The sequence below is a fragment of the Ornithodoros turicata genome, chromosome 2 (assembly GCF_037126465.1).
Source record: "Ornithodoros turicata isolate Travis chromosome 2, ASM3712646v1, whole genome shotgun sequence".
NCBI classification, from domain to species: Eukaryota; Metazoa; Arthropoda; class Arachnida; order Ixodida; family Argasidae; genus Ornithodoros; species Ornithodoros turicata.
In genome coordinates this window covers 60,140,806-60,159,132 of record NC_088202.1, presented here as the reverse complement: position 1 = coordinate 60,159,132, position 18,327 = coordinate 60,140,806, and the positions used below count along the sequence as shown (strand labels likewise).

Sequence of the window (18,327 nt, the reverse complement as noted above, 5' to 3'; positions counted from 1 at the left end):
ACGTTACCCGCTCAAGTAACGGCTCAACAAAACACAAGCATCCAGAACAAAGTGCTCCACAAAAGCTTTCTCGAGCCCTCTTCTGCAAAAGCGTTTTAGCCGCATATAGAGCGAACAATTCTGTACTTGAAAAATCTTTTCGAATTTTCCTTTGTGTGCTATCACGAAGCTACCCTCGTAAAATGCCGCTTCCTAACACAAACTGACTATGAAGCCGATTATTCTGCCTTGCCCACAATTTCTGGTGCATGTAAAGCCGTATGAGGCCTTTTCTCATGGGACGTGCAGACTGTACGGCTCTCTTGGGTAATTCCTTAGGCAGACGTTCATTTTTCCTTCCCCGGGAAGATAGCTCAGGCTGTCTACTTCCTACGCAGCATTTTAGCGAACGTGCCAAGTTCAATTGAATCGACCTTAAAGTATTCTTCTTCAGTGCCACATGCACAGGGGAACATTATTTGATCAAACGTAGATAGACATTGAAAGGATGAAGTTAGATGCAATGGAAATGAGTCAACGAATGCGTGACTGAAACACAGCGACAGAGAGAAAACCTGCACCCGTTCCACTCAGCGTTGATCTAATTACAGTACAGTTGAAATGGTTATGTACAGCATATCAAGAATACTTTAGGACTGATGACGTTGGAAAGTGAACCCTTCTTAAAGTGCACGTTCTTCGAATACGTTACCATTGTTTCAAAAGACAATTCGTCAGAAGGTTTTATATACGTGAAAGAAGAAACTATAGTTGTAACGAAGGAGCATGCCGCGCCAAAAGAGAGATGTCGGAACGTATTTTAGGTGCATTATATTTAGTTGAATGCGATTGCATGCGTTTCGTTTTTGTATCAACATGATTGGTCTCGTTTCTCCACGTCTTACTACAACTTCGCTTCGTGTTCCTCACGTCTTGTACCACACTGGGTACCATAACTAGATGTGAGCGGAGATAAAAGTGACAGTATCTGTATTCGCGCCGTACCCCCGCTTCTAGTGTCTGCAATCGCATCAGCAAACAGGCTGCTTGAAACAGTTGCGTCCGCATTCGCGCGGATATTATGTATGTAGGCGCATCAAGGATCATTTCATTCGTGGAGACAAAATCTACGTGTCAAAATGTGACCTGGCAAACGCTCTTACTTGTAAAAACGATACAAGAGCATTACATAATCGACAGTCGCCCAATCATATAGCAGGTAACTGTACATAAACGCGACGGGTGACATGTTTTGAGACGGAATTTTCAATTCAGTAAATACTATGCGCGCAAACCCTGTTGCGACTGCATGCAGGGACACTAATGCTTACTTACGTACACCGAGACGGATATAGCTTCCGCGTGCAAAATAACCGCACAAGATATGTCTGCCACGAATGGAAGAAGGGGGACATTAAAGAGACTATGAAACGGTTTTTTCTCGTTCATGTTTGGCAGATGAGACGTTCCCAAACATACAACTGAGGTTTTACGTTCGGTACGGGAACGGTGTTCCCATGAGAGAATATTAACAAAGTACCGAAGTTACATGAAGCTGATACACCTTGCGACACCACGCGGCGACCGGCGGCATGAATGTCGTGGAGGGAAACCTGACCCTGTCACCACTGTGCCTGATTATGTCACAGATAACGCCGCCGTGCATCGAATCTCCATTGGATGCACGGCGACGTTATCTGTGCCAATGACTCACCTGCACTCCTTGAAGCCGTTTGCTAACCCAACGTAAGGAGGCACAGGGGTTAACCGTCTAGCTTTCAAGAAACGACGAGAGCAACATGAGAAGAAGGAGGAGCGCGGTGCGGAGATCCCGAGACGATTTCAACCGATTCAACCGTGATTAAAAAATGACGCGCTTTAATAGCGAGAAATTTATGGTGCACAGTTTTTCGACAGGAAGACGCGTCCTCAGCAAACATTTCACGGGATGAAGCAGAGCAGTTGACAAAAGGTCAGAGAGTTCCGGAAGCCGGAGTCAACCCCATACATCTGGAGCAGTGGGTTAATTCCCGCCATCGGCGTTCGCTGACTTTTCGTCTACTGCTGTTTTTCAGATCGTTGTTTGGGCGTTGTTGAGGCTTAAAGGGACTGTGCGCGGACAAGTCCAATCAGGGAGAGGTCTGAGAGCCTTTAGCAATCGAAGGGCAGGCGGTTGGGGCGGCGTATGCAGTTCGCGGAGATTCTGTGATCGGTTGTGAAATTTGTCATTTCTGGGTTAGCGCCGGACGTGTTCATGCAGCCAAGAGCGTAACACCGCACTTCACGCGACATGGTCGCGTCAGAGCTCACACAAGTAAGTGAAAGCCGGCGTATTTACTGAGGGCATTTCACTTAGTCTATTGCGGTGCGAACGTGAAGCAGACGAGCTCGGAGACAATCGCCTGCGCTGCGCTTTCATTCGTGTGCCTGGCTTACGTGATTGTGATGTTACTATCGCTGAGGTTCCCTTAGCTGCAGAGGGAATAGTAATCTTTAAAACTCTTATTTGATATGTGAGCTGTTTAGGAAGAGAAGTAGACTGTGAAGCGGTGCCGAACGTTACCGTAACCGTCTCAGTACACACGTTTCCGGATGCGATAGTCCCTTTAAACGCAGTGCTTGTTTTAACTATTTTTCTAAGGCTCTGCAGTTTACATTTTATAGGGTGTTTGAGCGGTCGCATAGTCCATTCATGCTAGAAGAGCGACGTTGCTTACTCTGGCCGACGTTGAAGACCACGTCACAGAGCTGCCTGGTGCCCTGAAACATCTTGGAGAAATCCCTGGTGAGTTGATCGTATCCCTCAAAGGGGTCCCTCACGGAGTCAAGCAGTGGAGAGGATGGTCTCATATGGCCGATGGGACGCCACGAACCCCTGCGGTAAGGCTTTGGTATTTGACCCGTCTCCGCGTGGTTCTGGAGGTTCTGCACCATGTCTTCGAGCATTTGGCTACGCGTACGGTCCTGCAGAACAATACCAGGGAGGGACTTGAAAACTTTTTCGCAGTGTAATATAAACACACAGTCCCTATCAGCCGTGACTTTGTACTGAGGTGTGCACAAAAATATATTCATGGCGGAGTGCCAATGTTTCGGCCGCCTTCCTCGCACTGTGCAGCGGAGCTCCAAGTGAAACCGAAATGACTGTTCGCATTGGTGTAACACACGACACGTGGTTCACCAATACGCTTCTCCTTCATATCATTTGCTTATCTTGTATGTCTGCTGTGCTGTTCCAAACCTCACGACGAATTTACAAATTGACATACAATAATCCCTTAGCGGGATGTCACATCCCTGTGCTGCGCCGACAAGGTCTGAATGAAGGTGGACAGCGCGCAACTGTCAGAAATAACAAATTTACCGGTTTTGCTTTTGAATATCAATCAGATAAGACATAGAGTTCGTAGACGAACATTCTATTAATATAGGTGGTGAATATCGTGACAGTCGAAACGTTTTGAATGCATGGAGATATACGGATTAGACAATTCTAATGAAAGAACATCTCGTCAACGAAGTCCCGAACGCTTCACATTTCGTTTTTTGTTTGAATTCTGTATTTCCCCCACGTGGTTCTAGAAGTAAAAAGTCACACTCAGTTTTGTCTTTCAAACGCAACTATCTGCAAGCAGGTGCAATTATGTATGCATTTGACCTACGAAATTCTTATAGTGTACGAATATAGACGAGTGTCGTGTCGTCCATTTGTGTCCGTCCTTTGTGCATACCTCCCCAGTATCAGGGAAATGTTATTAATAGGAAGCCTGTACAAGCTTGATTGTTGAACTGTTTGGTATCCTGGCAGCACTGGAGCATATTACCGAATCCGGGCACGGAACATGGGTCATTCTTACCGACAGCAAGGCATCACTAGATATGTTGTCGTCATCTCGCCCCAGCATAATAAGCGATTTGCATACCATGACGCTTCAAAAATTCAATGAACTCTTCGCCACTGGTTACAACATCACGTTTCAATGGGTCCCTTGCCACGTAGGCGTGTATGGAAATACCCGAGCAGACGCAGTAGCGAGACGCGCTGGGTCTGATGACACTTCGGCCCTGGCACCTCTGCCGCTTACAGCCTCCACATGCCGTCTATACATACGCCGTCGGTGTGCCACATGTGCTCAGCAGTTCCGTGCCGAAACTACGACTTACAACTCATTCCTACGGTCTATCGACCCATTGATGGAGTTCGTCATCACTTGCCACCGCAGCCGTGAAGAAGAATCCCTTCTCCACCGCCTACGACTCAATGTTGCCCATACACCCTCACTTCTCTTCAAGATCGGTCGGCTAAATTCACCAAACTGTAATGTCTGTGGAGTGGAAGCGGGCATCCCACACCAACTCCTGTATTGCCAGCAGCACCTTCAACATAGGGACACCCTCCGCTGCAGTCTGCTCCAGATTGGCTGTAACTACTTTTCGTTGGCCGCTCTTCTTGGCCCCGTCTTGCACCCCAACCAGTGGGCTGTCACTGCCGCTCTCCTCGGTTTTCTCTGAGTCTCAGGACTTGTGAACTGCATGTAACGTTGTGCTAGTGTTTATTCTCTTCTTTCTTTGTTTCCTTTTCCTTTCCTTTTGTTTCTTTTTGTTTCTCTTTTCTTTTCCTTTCTTTTTGTTTCTTGTTTTCTTTCCCTTTCCTTTCTTTTTGTTTTTCTTTCCTTCCTCCGTTTCGATTCCCCCTTTTTCTTTTTCCTTCCTTTTCTTTTTGATTCCCTTTTTGCTTTTTTTGCTTTCTCCTTCCTTTTCTTTTTCGTTTTCCCCTTCCCCCTCTATTTTCGTTTTTTTTTTCGGAATAGCAAGCCGGCTCTTTGCCTGGCTAACCTTTCCTTTCTTTTTTTCTTAATAAACATATCCCCCCCCCCCTTGATTGCGTTGTGTTTCTATGCTCTACATTGTACAGCAGTTTGTTAAGACTTATTTAGCCCCGCATTTGTATTAGTAAGAACTTAAAGTCAAGTCTGTATTTAGTAAGTAAATATAGGCGGACTGTCTGTTCGGTGGAAAATCTTGCAATGATTGATTACAATTTCACGATGAAACGCGCAAAGAGAGAAAGTTCCTTCTGCACGACGCATGCGACATATCATGTCAGACTAATTTTTAACATTTGCCGCATAGAAAGGTTTGGTTTGTCGAACACACAAGATGTACACACGCAGATATGATACGTTGTTATGGGTTCTAGAGGCGGTACCTAATTTTTTGCCCTCGTACGGCGAAAGGACATCACACTTTTTCAATCATACTGCATGCATTAACACATTACAGCATTTTAAAATATGAATTATTGTTTTGTGAGTACGTTGTTGATATTCCCTGCGAAATCCGTATATGTTTAATCTTCCGTTCAGCAGAACAAATTACGGCTACTGGGTACTTTGCGTCAAACTTTCTAAAAAACAGGAGGCACTTGTTTGTACCTTTTTGCATCCTTGTACATATCAGAAAAAGCTAAGGAATGAGCTGCTTATAACCGTCGCTGATAAAAGATTGAAGGTGTTTTCTCTTCTTCTTACCATTAGGATAATAATATTAATAATTGGGATTATGTTACAATGTGTACTCCGAAACGTGCTGCTGAATCTGTTGTGCATGATGTATTGATGTAAGTGCCGTTGAACTTATCGCCATGACTGCTCTGTACAGGGCCATGTACCTTGTCAGGGTTTTTCCCTTTTGTACCTGATCCTCATTTTCAATGGAAGTGAAATAAAGGCATACATACATACATATGGAATATGTCACAAATGTTATTTTAAAAAAAATTTCGGTCGAAAGGCACGAAGGTGCTGATTTTTTAGCTGCATAATAGACAACGTAAAAATAGGAATATAATCGTATTTTCATGATTCTCTTCCATACGTCCTTACAGTGAGCACCCATAGAGTGCCCCAGTGAGTGCTTCCTTTCGAATGTCTCCACGTATAACTCGGTGAATTTGTTCCCATAGCAGCTGCAGTAAGAATTCTTGAAACCCAGAAGGAAATTAAATCTCATTGCAATTCCTAACTTGTTTTCATGTTGTTTCCCTGCAACAGCGTCAAGTGCTGTAATCATTTTCCAACGGCTAGTTCTGAATTCAAATCGATATAATGATGTGATATAGATTATAGATAGTTAAACATAGAAGGACAAACACAACACAAGCCTCACAACGCCTAGTTGCACACTTGAATTGAATGATGACAGCTGAAGAAAAGACATCAGCAGTGGTAGCAGCAGGCACCAGGCATGCAGGCACCAGCAGTGGGAAACGGGTAGCCAGCATGGTGTAATTCGTAGATCTCTGACTGGCAGTAAGAGGGTGCGTGTTCGAATCCTATACTGCTGGTGCCGTTTCTTGAGCTGCCGTCATTCAATTAAAATCGATATGTTTTGAGGTTATCCAGAACCTGCTGGTGGCAAAGAAATAGACGCGAAGTTAAAATCGATATAAAAAAAAAACAGTGAAGGGCGACACTTAAAAGACAACACAGACACAGCACTGAACTGAGCACCAAACAGCCCAATTTTTACCCCTTTTCAAATAGACGTGTTTTGTCGTAATTCGTTAGTCGTGTTCAAATCTGTGGGACACTTTCTTTGTGTGTGCGTTCAAGGTGATGCGTCGCAAAAAGTGTGTTGGCTGAATAGCACGTGCTTCGAGGATTTCGTACTTGCATCCTTGCGAACTTTGGTGCTGAGTAACTGGTCCTTTCGCCGTTGACAATCTTGGTGAGCAGCCACTCTCGGAATGCGGGACCCTGTAAAGCAGGCAGTCACTCTTAGAGGAATTGGAGTGCTTCTTTCATATTGAACAGCTCCTCCTAATGTTATAGCGGAAAACGATCCCCATATGTATTACGCAATGCAAGAAAAAAAATCGACTCAGTCATGTATGTGGCTTTACGGCTTTCCTAAATTAAGCCTAAGCCCAAGAACCTTTCCTGTGAGGAGGAAGGAATTGGTGCGGGCGCACTTTGTTATCCCAGTCAGTGACTAGTCGGCATCGAACTTCTGCGAATACATTAATGACGGCATGAATCGCCAAAGGCAACTGTTCACGAAGCGCTGCGGTACATTGGCAATAAAACAAAAACAAACAAAGGGGGAAAACATAACTTCCTTTCACGATGATATACGTAATTACCTTTTTCCGATTTGTTTAAAATGGGAAGTATGCGCCTTTTGTATCAATTTGACATCGCCGCCGGAAGTATACGCTTTCTTTGCATGAATTTGGGGTAGTTGATTCTAGAGTCACTAAATAAGCTAAGCGTAGCTTATTTAGTGACTCTAGTTGATTCGTCTCTGGCGATGAAAAACAAAAACAAACAAACAAACACATGCACACACATACTCAAAACCTAAAATAAATAAATGTAAGTAATAAATAAATAATAATAATAATAAATATTAATAAGCGGTTGGCTATAGAGTGCATTATGCGGCGAAAGCATGTTTTTTGGGTGTAGGATATCAAAGGGGTTAGTTGTTTGCAGTTGATTGGAATAGTAAAAGTGGGCCTTCTGAAGGTGGGTTTAAAAATCGTGTAAGACGAAAGAAAAACGTAGACGAAATATTGACATTGGAATACCAACACCGTGGTGTCTACAGCGTTTACACTATCAATTAATGGCTTCTTCTTCGCATAACCGAATGCTTTCTGGAGCTATGTGGTTTCCTTGTTGGGCACCTGCGGCTACAGTTCTTTTAAGTTTATGTGTAATTGCGAAGAGGTGATTTGAATGTCCGATGCTCTGACGTGAGCCCCCGTCACTGTTTCCCTCAATCTCTCATTTTCGCATCAGCGTGAGAATCGCTTAATAGTGGTTGACGATACCTGCTGTCTTTTAGGAATGCGCAGAGGGCTTTTATCACTTTTACTTGCTCCTGTTTGCAGCGCCAGTAACCAAATAGTTTGCAGAAGCTGAAAGGTCGGAAGTCGACCTTATCAAGCACAACCTGAAGTCGATCTCTGTGAGTTTTGTAAAACGGATATTGCATGATTGCGGATACTGTCTTGCGGAGTGTTGCATGTGCGGCATAACGAAGTTGATGTGAGCTTCATATTGTAGAGTGTTGTCCGTGAATAGAGCTGACCTAGGCGGATTTTGTGGATGGCTGTTTGCAGTGGTCTCTCCAGGCTTCTTGGGACGATGGCTGTCAAATTAGGATCGATGAAGGAGAGATAATAAGTAGGTCGGAGGCATGCCTTCCAGAGTTCTCTGGATTTTTTGGGCTGTCGTTTTCCTTAGATAGGCTTTGGAGTCTGCTTTCGAGAAAAGTATGGCATTGAGCTTGGTCTTCCTTAGAGATTCGTTGGCTGTTTTGTCTGTTGCTTCGTTCCCTGATATACCACAGTGGGAAGGGATCCACTGCAGTGGCACACTGTGACCTGACTGTATGGCATCGCTGGGGGTGGTGAGGATATTGTACACCAGATAGTTCAAATCAGACCTTATGATGATGGCTTCTAGGGAGGACTTCAAATCTGTGCAGATGAGTCACGTTTTCGGGCGAGATTTTTTGATGTGGCATTGTGCTTGGAATACGTATACTGTGTAGTCCAGCAGGTGTAGATGAGGTGCCATGCGAGAGCCTGTATCTCTTCTGCATGGTTTCAGCTATAAAAGCTCTTGCAGATCTGTCTTCTGTACAGGAACCATCTCTATAGATGACTGTTGTTAATGGGAATGTGTCCTTAAGGCATGCTAGGGACAGTGTCTTGAGCACGGAGGAGTCCGTTTCTGATTTGTTATCGATTCTAGGAATTTCTGTGTACGCGTATACTACCGGGTGCGGTAGGATCCAAAAGGGCTGTTCTTGTTGAAGAGTGTGAACCCTTTTCTTAGGCATATTTCTTTTGAGTTCCCGTACTGTCTGTGCAGCATTGCTTTTGTAGCGATTTTTCAGTTTTCTGATGACCTGATGATTGGAGTGCTGGGCTAGGAGTGGGATTTTCTTTCTGCTTCTTGGCATCTCAGGGCTACGGAAGGTGCTTCACGTCCTTCCGCCAGTAGAGGGGAAATCCTGGTTGTCCTTGGTACTCCCAGGCAGATTCTGAGGCATCTTCCCAAGATGCCGTTTAACTTGGCTTCTTGATGGGGACTCATTTTATGCATGTACACGATGCTGTAAGCCAGTGTTTGTGTTATCATGGCTTGGTGAACAGTCCGGATGGTTTTCCCGTTGCCCCATTTCCCGTTGGCCACTATCGTCGTAATATTTGTATAAGTCTTGGTTGTCTGCTGAAGCATCTTGATCTGTTGCGACAGAAAAAGTTCTGACTGAGAATTATTCCTAGGAATTTGTGGCTCTGTGTTGGTTTGATTTCATCCCCTCGTACTTTGAGGTTGAAATTCTTCAGCTTCTTTCTATTGAATGGCATATACCGTTTTCTCTGGTGAGAAGTCCATAGCGCGCTCTTCAAAGAAACTGGCGATTACTTCTAAGCAGGGTTGTTAAAGTTACTTTTCAAAAGTAACTAAGTTACTGTTACAGATACTCAGCTTCGAAAGTAATTACGTTACAGTTAGAGTTACTGACAGAAAAAAATACTGAGATACAGTTACAAATACCTTGAAAAAGTATCTGAGTACGGGTGGAGTTACTTTTTTGCAATTCTGTACGCAGACCATATCTTTCGCCTTGGCTCATAATAGGTGTCACTCTAGAGCCACAGAGACTTCTTGGGTAATCATACGTAATTGCAGGCAAAACAATTAAAGGAACGTCTAAACTTGGGGTAACCGAGACAGGGACAGGTCAGACGCTTAGAAACTTCATCTTCGGCTCACAGCGGAGACATTTCAGCTCAAGATTCCCGTTCTCCTTCGTTCCGATGAATTTAAAGTGCTCTCGATATTGTGGCCACGGTACCTCTGACAGAACGGCGGCAACTTTGCTCGGGCTGCTCGTAGTTACAGCCTCATAGACAGCGTCCGCGCCCTAGGTGGCGTCGACACCTTCAAACTCGGCCATTCTTTTCACTGCAGCCAAGACCGCCAGAGAGTGGCGAGGAACAAGGAATGTCACGTGCGAGTGCGAGGGCGTGAGCACGTGCAGCAAGGGCGAGGAGAAGTGGAGCTCGTGCCTGGTGTCGGCTAGGGAGCCTTGACGGGTTGCTGCAGCTTCTCACGCGCATGGAGGATCCCTAGTGTAGGCGCGCCCTTCGCGCCACCTCCTGCTCGGCGACCGTGTTTCGTCGTTTTTACTAAAAAAATACTAAAAAAGACAGATACAAGTTACTGAAAAAAGTAATTAAGTTACAGTTAGAAGTGCGTGTTTGAAAACGTATCTAATATTTCCTCAAGATACACAAAAGTATCTAAGTACACGTACTCAGGTACTTTTACAAAGTTACTTAACAACCCTGCTTCTAAGGCATGTTCTAACGTACTTTTGATAAAACTGATGTAACGTCCACTGACCTAGATGCATACGTTATCCGCGTAAATAGTAATGTTAACTTGTTTGAGTAGAAGCTTTGTCAGTTCGAGTGACAATATTAAAGAGCGCAGGTCTGAGGACGACACCTTATGGTACTCCCTGCTCAACCGGCACCAGATTTGTTTTCCCGTCTGCTGTCATCATCTCCATACTTCTGTCTCTTAGGTAGTCGGAGATCCAGTTTTTCATACGTTCTCCCACGTTGGCATTCAGGAGTCCTTGACGCACTGTATCAAAGGCACGCCTGATGTGTAAAAAGACTGCTACCGTGACGTAAGATAGAGCTCTGTCGTGTTCAATGTCTGATACCAGATCCATTACGGAGTCTGCGGAGCAACGTACTTTACAGAAACATGTGAGTTCATCTGGGATGAGGTTCTGTTTCTCCATACACCACTGCAGTCGATTGAGGATCATGGGCTCCCAGAGTTTCCCTATAGAGCTGGTGAAGCTTATGGAGCGGCATGACATGATCTCTGTCGACGGTTTGTTCGCTTTAAGGACAGGGACTACTTGAGCAACCTTCCATTCCTTAGGGACAAGCCCTGTTTGCCATGTACCGTTGAAGATATCCTATAGATGTTTGGTGGCTGTGGGACCGAGATTGGCTGGAAATTTAAGAGAATTAATGGCGTGGTAGTGAAGACTCTTTATGGGTTTGTTTCAGAAAAGGGTTACACACTAGCTCGGAAGATGACATAAAGGATCCAAAAATTATTCGCGCGAAAGCTACAGCTACAATGGCGGGCCATGGCGCTACGACTACGATGGCGGGCTGCTATAAATATGAAGACCCCCTATGCCATGTAGTAGGAACATCGTGTGGTTTTCACTTACCTTAATGAAGGTGGATTTGTGCCACAAATAAGGCTTGTAGGCGCCGACTTCGTCTCTTGATACTACGGACACCTGGAGAGAATCCAACAGAAAAGGTGGAAAACATCAATGTATTCCCACAAGGATTCGCTTACTAAACACAAAGTCAATTTCTTAAGGTCACTTTTCGATGCAAATCTGCGCCAAAATTGGAAAATTACTTCTGCACGAGAAAAACGAAAGAGTAATCTACAATAACTGCTATTACAGTAATTAGCTATTGTGTTCAAGTACTTTAGAAATAAAGTAACTGTGAGTGCAATTTAATTACGGTTTGCCCGTGCCTTGTGATCTATGGACAATCCAAACCTTGCCTCGTATGACAATCCAAATGATGATTCCAGTAACCATCGAATTTTCTACGAATTTTATCATTGTTACGTTATCCAAAACGCTTAAATGCTTAATTTTCCTTCGATGAGCCAATTGTGGCAGACCAGAAGCGGCATGCAACCACGCCTGTCGACGTTTCATTTCCATTCGAATTGTAGATGAATTGTAATTGTAAAGATTTCTGTTGAACAGTTTCCAGGCTAGGCATTGGGGATTACCTCATAGACGGTGTTGTTGTGGGGCTTGGTCGCATTGACGGAAGCGGGTCTTGGGGAGGCCCGGACCACGATGAAGGCATGCAGGAAATGGGACTTGATGCAGGCCGGCGAAAAGGGCGTGTTGTCCGCCTCCAAGAACACGACGCACACGATGTCGTTTCCAATATGACGCTTCTTTTGGAGCTAGTAAAGAACACAGCAGTGTAAAACATAAGTGTAGTACGTCAAAAGCACCAGTAAGAGAATCACAATTGTTTCATTGCCAGCCCGCAACATGAGTCTTTATGTGAAGGACACGAGTTACCCATAAAGGGGTTGGGAAACTTCGCCCCAAGTTGTGCCGAACAAAAATGAAAGGCGATTATTTGCATCGATGAGGAAGTGCATTCCAAGTTTTATAATCCTGTCACACGGGCAACCTTCAATGAGCATTGAAACCAATGGAATTTGAACGAGAGTCGTTTATACAGAGAGTTTGGCCATTAGGAGGAGCCCAACTGGAAGCGCGTCATGCGACGTCACGGATGAACGACCTCATTCGCCGTGCTCTATTACTGTCCCGTCGTAGCCGGTCGCAGATGCGATGTTGAAGCTCAGCGTTGTTTACGATGCAAGGAGGGAAGACACGTGCGTACTTCGTCCTTCGAAAGCCCTTCGTCCTTGAATTGTTTGTTAGGTAACAAAGCCCCTCACGTGACAGGCGGTTGTGGGTCATAAGCCGTCGATTCCGGTAGATTACATTGAGCGCGGCAAAGCACGTGTCGACCAGCTGGCGGACAATATCCAAATGGCGCCCACCCAATGGCTGATGAGCGGATTTCGGACGGATTCCGCTTCTATTCAGCTTTTTGGGCGGCGCAACGGCGACTCTGACGTCAAAACAGGTTCCTCGCACGAGGCGGAAAAAGGTCAGAGAATGGCCAAACTCCCCCTATAAACGGCTCTGCGTTGAACATGAGCGTAGCGCCACCACGCGTGTAACGTGTCAACTGTTCAAAGTGCGTTGAATCCAATGCTCCCTGACAGGTTGACACGTTAGACGCTTGGCGGCGCCATGCGCATGTTCAATGACTATTGGTTTCAATGCTCACTGAAGGTTACCCGTGTGTATTTCAGCAAATAAGTCGGCATAGCGAATACTTAAACTCATCAAGCTCTGACATCACTGTTGGCGTCTTCGCCAGTAAGGCAGCGCGGGAGATGTAACGTCCCGAACAAGAAAGGCTGAAAGACAACGCTGAAGAAAAATCTGATGTAAACATCAGGCAACGGATGTCGCCGGAACACGGGGATGTGACACCAGAAATATCGTATGCTTGCTCCCTATTGTAGCACATATTGTGACCTCGATGCTGCAGCAATATTGCAAACGTTGTCCAATGTGGGACAACATTTATCAGCATTTCACAGCGTTCCTGCAACATTATGAAAAGTGGACCAACATTACTTGACATTCAGCAATATTCATGCAACATGGTAGATCGACGTTCGAGGAATGTTGCGGCCGAACGTCCCTGCAGCATTGCCAGAAGTGTACCAAAGTTACTTGACATTCGTCAATGTTCATGCAATATAGCAGAACAACGTTGGAGGAACATTGCGGCTCTACGTTTCCTAAACGTTGTTATTGACTTTCCAGCAGCATAACACTGCGTAACACTCTTACCACCACCGTAACACTCTTAGCAACAGAGGAAACCTACTGGTTTTAGAGCTCCACTGAGCAGGTAATCACATTAGAGACCAAAGCCTGAATTAAAAGCACAGTATATGACAGGAAATGTCATTGGGTACACTCGACTCTTTCAGATGGAAGGGTTAACTTCAGAGACGCGTCCTGGTCACTGTTACAAACGTTGTCCGCCCTACTACACATAATGAGCATACCCCAACGGTTTGCATTTTAGTATACGCTCCATCCTGTTCGCAAATAGACGCTACTGCTTGATGACAGTACCTCTACACCCAAGTGGGATACCCAAGCAGTCTCCCCCAGACCCACCCTAGTGGCCAAATGAAGCGGGCAGGGTACGGCACTTATTTTCGGACCTAAAGACGGGTGCCAGTGGCGTACAAGTGCTTGCAATCAGCATGAATCTGGCTTCCGACGTAGAAAAAAAGAAAAGAAGAAGAAATAAATGGCGCAGAAATACATCCGCCAACTTTTTGGCAGTATTACCTAAATGTCGTCATAACATTGCCTTTACGTGGAGCGTTGCAGTTGTCATGTTGCAGCAACGTTGCCAGAATGTGGCCCGAAGAGGACGAGCGACGGTTAGGCAACGTTTCAAGAAAACATTGGGGCAATGTTTCAGGTTCCTGATGTGACATCAGAGGCGCCAATCCGATCGTAACGAGACATAGCATGACCTAGACATGAGGCTGTTCGGTGTAACCAAGAACAGAGCCGTTCATAGAGAGAGTTTGGCCATTCTTTGATGTTTTGCCGCTAGGAGATGGGGGGTCGCCGTGACGTCAGGCCCATCAACGCTCCGCCTACCTGGCCGGAATGAAAGACGAACCGCGGCGGCACGGGGAGGTTTCAAATTCAAGGTTGCAACCACGCTCCAAAATGGAGGAGTAAGAGAATAAGCGAGTGAAGAGCGAGTTGCTGGACGTTTTCCGCGTCGTAGGACATGCTACCTCATCCACTTTGCAAAGTAGTTCTCTTAATTTCAAATGTTTCAACGTTAAATGTTTCTTAATTTCAAATGTGAATAATTCCACCAAGGTGTAGGTGCCGTGGTAACTTCGTACTGCCACTTCTATACTCGAAGCTACTGTTTTCGCAGCCCATGGAACATTGCATCGTACTTATGTGGAAACGGTTCAGAAAATCGGCAGCGGATTAATCGGGCTGTTTTGGAACGTCGAAGTGTGAGGATGTCAACCGCTCGTCCCAAGCAATTCGTCTTCAGGGTTTAACTGTTTTTTGAGATATGTAGACGATGTGTCACATATGCTTTCGTGAGTGCCAGGCATCCTCACTCTGTTGAGTGAGTCCCTTCTATGTTGTTCCAGCCTCAGAACATCAGTTCTCTCATCCTCACTCTATTCACGTTTTTACCCCTACTTGCAGGCATTATGAGCGCTCATGGAAAGATAACAAGATAGGAGGTAGCAAGTGAGACATTTACTAACCGCGCTTCGTGCAAACAGTATGTTATATATTTCGATGGCTACCTCACACTGACATGATGTTATAACAATGCCTTTTGAAACGATGTTTCTTGCAGGTTAAGTTCGTACAAAGCGGCAGGCGAGAGAATCTAAGGCATCGTATTTGTCGCGATGTGGTGGTGAAAACTCATTCTCGCCGAAGTTGGATGGCGTTTCACGAAAGGCAAACTGGACGGGAAATAGCGAGTCCCTGATCCTACGAAACACAGAAGAACATAATTATCAAGGAGCTGAGTGCTTTAAGAAATTTTGTAGTCATCGCTGTTCATTGGTCGGACATTGCGGATATATGCTCCATATGTGTGTTGATGATGAACGGTACGCTTTCAAAGTGCTGATCCAAGTTTTTCTCGCTGCTGTTTATTATTTCATGTGGCTTCTTGTAAGCAATCCTCAACTACATGGTGAATATAGACACTTCCGCAGGACATCTGAAGTAATACCCCTGTCACACGGCAAATTGAATGGCATTCCCAGCGAATGGCATTCCCAGCGAATGGCAATCGCGCCGAATGTCACTCGAGCTACACGATGAAAAAGAATGTCATTCGCAAATGATGTCACTGTCCAGGACTAAGACACCAGGGCCGAACACATGACCCTATATACAGGTACATTCGTTATATTTTTATTTATTTTTCTAGAAACTAGCGAAACATTACATTATTTCACAAAATCGTTGCGTTTTGGGCGACGCTCGGTTGACTAAATATCATAGGCCAAGACAAGTAAGAAGCCTATTTGGACCATACTTGGCAACATGGCGACTGGGAACGATGGTAGTTCTTCGAAAAACAGTGTGAGCCTTCCTTCGTTCATGTCAAAAGTTATTAAATTTGTGATAAAATATTGGAGCACAACTTTTGATTCGTGTTTCATTTCTTCAAACGGTTTATCGTTCTTGATTTTGCTATCTCAGACGATGTTACGCAGTCGGTGCGAGAGGGAAAAGCGAATGCCATTCGCGTGTATTGCCATTTCGTTTTACCGTGTGACACGCATGTCACAGTCATGTCATCCAGTCATTCAGCGCGAAAGCCATTCGCTGGGAACGACACTCAATTCGTCGTGTGAGTGTGGTATAATAGTTTTGTAATTTGAAACTGCAGTGTGTATGCTTTGGCATATAGGTACAATCGAAGGAAGTCAATATATATGCACAGTTTTGTGACCTGTGCAGTTGCCCGTTTTTATCTGCTGTGTCTTACCGTATGACCCTGCCGCCTCAAAAAGAGCGCAAGAGGCGCAGTGTACAAGGACGAGATTGGACCTTCATGTTCCGATGTCACATCAGGACATCAAGGTCCCGAATTACTAGGCTGATGTTTACATCAGGATTGCCTGGTGTCCTTTTTTGACAGGGGTCTCTACAATAACCAACGGGAATGGCCGTAGCTCTCGCACCTCTGACGTCAGAGCTGAGGAGTGTGTATCTCGCTAAATGCGACACGGGGAAAGATATGACATAAGGAATCAGATACACCATAGTGTCACGAATCCTTTTAGACTGACAAGACTAGTAGGATAATGGTTATCCACGCGTAAGCAACAACAACAAATATACGATGACGATGGTAGAGGAACGAGTGAAACGCTGCAACGATCCATCAACGCACGTCATCCCCGCTCTCTACGATGCAGGAAATACTGACAGAACTGCGGCTGATTTTGACCACCTCGGAGATTTTTAAACCCGCGAAATAAGTCTCCGACACGCAGTGCTGGAAGCAATGCTTACTTCCGCCATATTGCTACCGTCCTCGACAGGAAACGAACCCGCTATTTCGAGCTCAGTAGGGCATCAAGCTGCACGAGCATGAAGCTAGAAGGAGCGGCTTTCCGATATTTGCATCGGAAACATGTCACACATATCTTAGGAAGTAACTATTACGAGGCTGGAATAGACCAATTGACGAGCACAACACAAGCCTCAGGGGGCCTAATAACATAATAGATAAAAAAATGGCAGCCGCCATATTCCGCCTCTTATTTCGGCTTTTCCAACGAATGTCATATTTCGACCGAACGTATCCTCTCGAACGTTTCAAAAGCAGCACAAAAGGGACATCAGCTCGAAATGGCATCTGACTCGTGTGGAAAAATCTCCCGTCCTTCCGGAACATCTGTCATTTGAAATGCAAACATAATGCCCTGGCTGACGTGTTCGAAAACTTGTTTAGGAAAAAATTACCTCCATTTTCAACCTGCACGGGCTCTCTTCAAAAACAAAGTTAGCGAATTGTGATGTGTTCTGTCGAAATGTGTCTTCAAGAACGGTGATGCCGGAAATGCGTGACGCTTGAAAGATGTGAGGAGCAGAATTTCTTTCATCTTTCATGCGAGCTTAGCTGGAGTGATTTGCAGAAAGGAAGTGCACAGTGCACGTTTCTGTTTTTTTAGGCGCACAGAAACGTCTCTTGCGTCAGGTACGTTGGAGATACATTTCATGTACACCGTATTCTGTGTCAGTGCTTGCACTTCTTGGATCCATACTGTCAGCAACACGGAGAGACAGTGAAATTTAAATGTGCTCGGTATGGCCCGAATATTGTTTTTTTTTTTAGTTGCAGAATTGGTCGGGTGCCTCATTCGATTTCTCTATATATTTAAACATCTATTTATTGCTATCAACTTATTAACAAATAACTTGAAAAATGCATATTTTCTTGAGTTTGAGCCAAAACAAGAAGACAGAAACACACTACAAAGTGGGCAGGACAGCCTCCTGTCCACTTCGTAGTGTTTGCTGTTTTCTCGTGTGGCCTCCCCCCCCCCCATTCAAATTCTACTTTGTTCACAAGTAACCCTATTTCCGGAAGATTCAGATTCCGATCCCTGAGTTGAAAACAGTCATGACATAGTCAGCTGAAAAAAAGGTAGAGTGGGAGCGAGAGTGAAGTCCCGACGTCGAACGAGGGACTTCTAGACGTTTAGTGTAACTCCATCACAACCAAGATGTAAGCATGTAAACATGTTCTAGGTGAGATAGCCGTGGGTGTGTAACCGTTTAATGACTATGGCATGAGATGCAGGGAATAAACATGCTGTGATCAGTACGCAGCCAAGTCCAGAATGAGAATATGAAGTACGCGCTCTCGCGCTTCTTCGTTAGCCACCAGTGACGCCACCACAATACCTCCCCCTTTAGATCGAGCCGTAGCGGTCGACAGGATGACAATCCCGTAAGGGGTAGCGGCGTACACTGCTGTCCGGTCCCGTTGCTTCGTTTCCTGGTGCCGACGTTAGCCTGCGAACGGGAGACGGTTCAGCTGATGTCTGGTTGTCGCCACAGGAG

General features: G+C 45.2%; 1 protein-coding gene across 3 annotated transcripts in view; it reads right to left on the bottom strand.

Moving 5' to 3' along the window:
- Nucleotides 1–18,327, bottom strand: part of LOC135385474 (uncharacterized) — a 531,071-nt gene that overhangs the window by 59,491 nt on the left and 453,253 nt on the right. For all 3 annotated transcript variants that reach the window (XM_064614805.1, XM_064614806.1, XM_064614807.1), the window contains exons 9-12: nt 11,853–12,035; nt 11,263–11,334; nt 6,651–6,737; nt 2,697–2,943 (exon numbers count right to left, since the gene is read on the bottom strand). In XM_064614805.1, the coding sequence (XP_064470875.1) occupies nt 2,697–2,943; nt 6,651–6,737; nt 11,263–11,334; nt 11,853–12,035 (589 nt within the window). The remainder of the gene's footprint in view (nt 1–2,696; nt 2,944–6,650; nt 6,738–11,262; nt 11,335–11,852; nt 12,036–18,327) is intronic.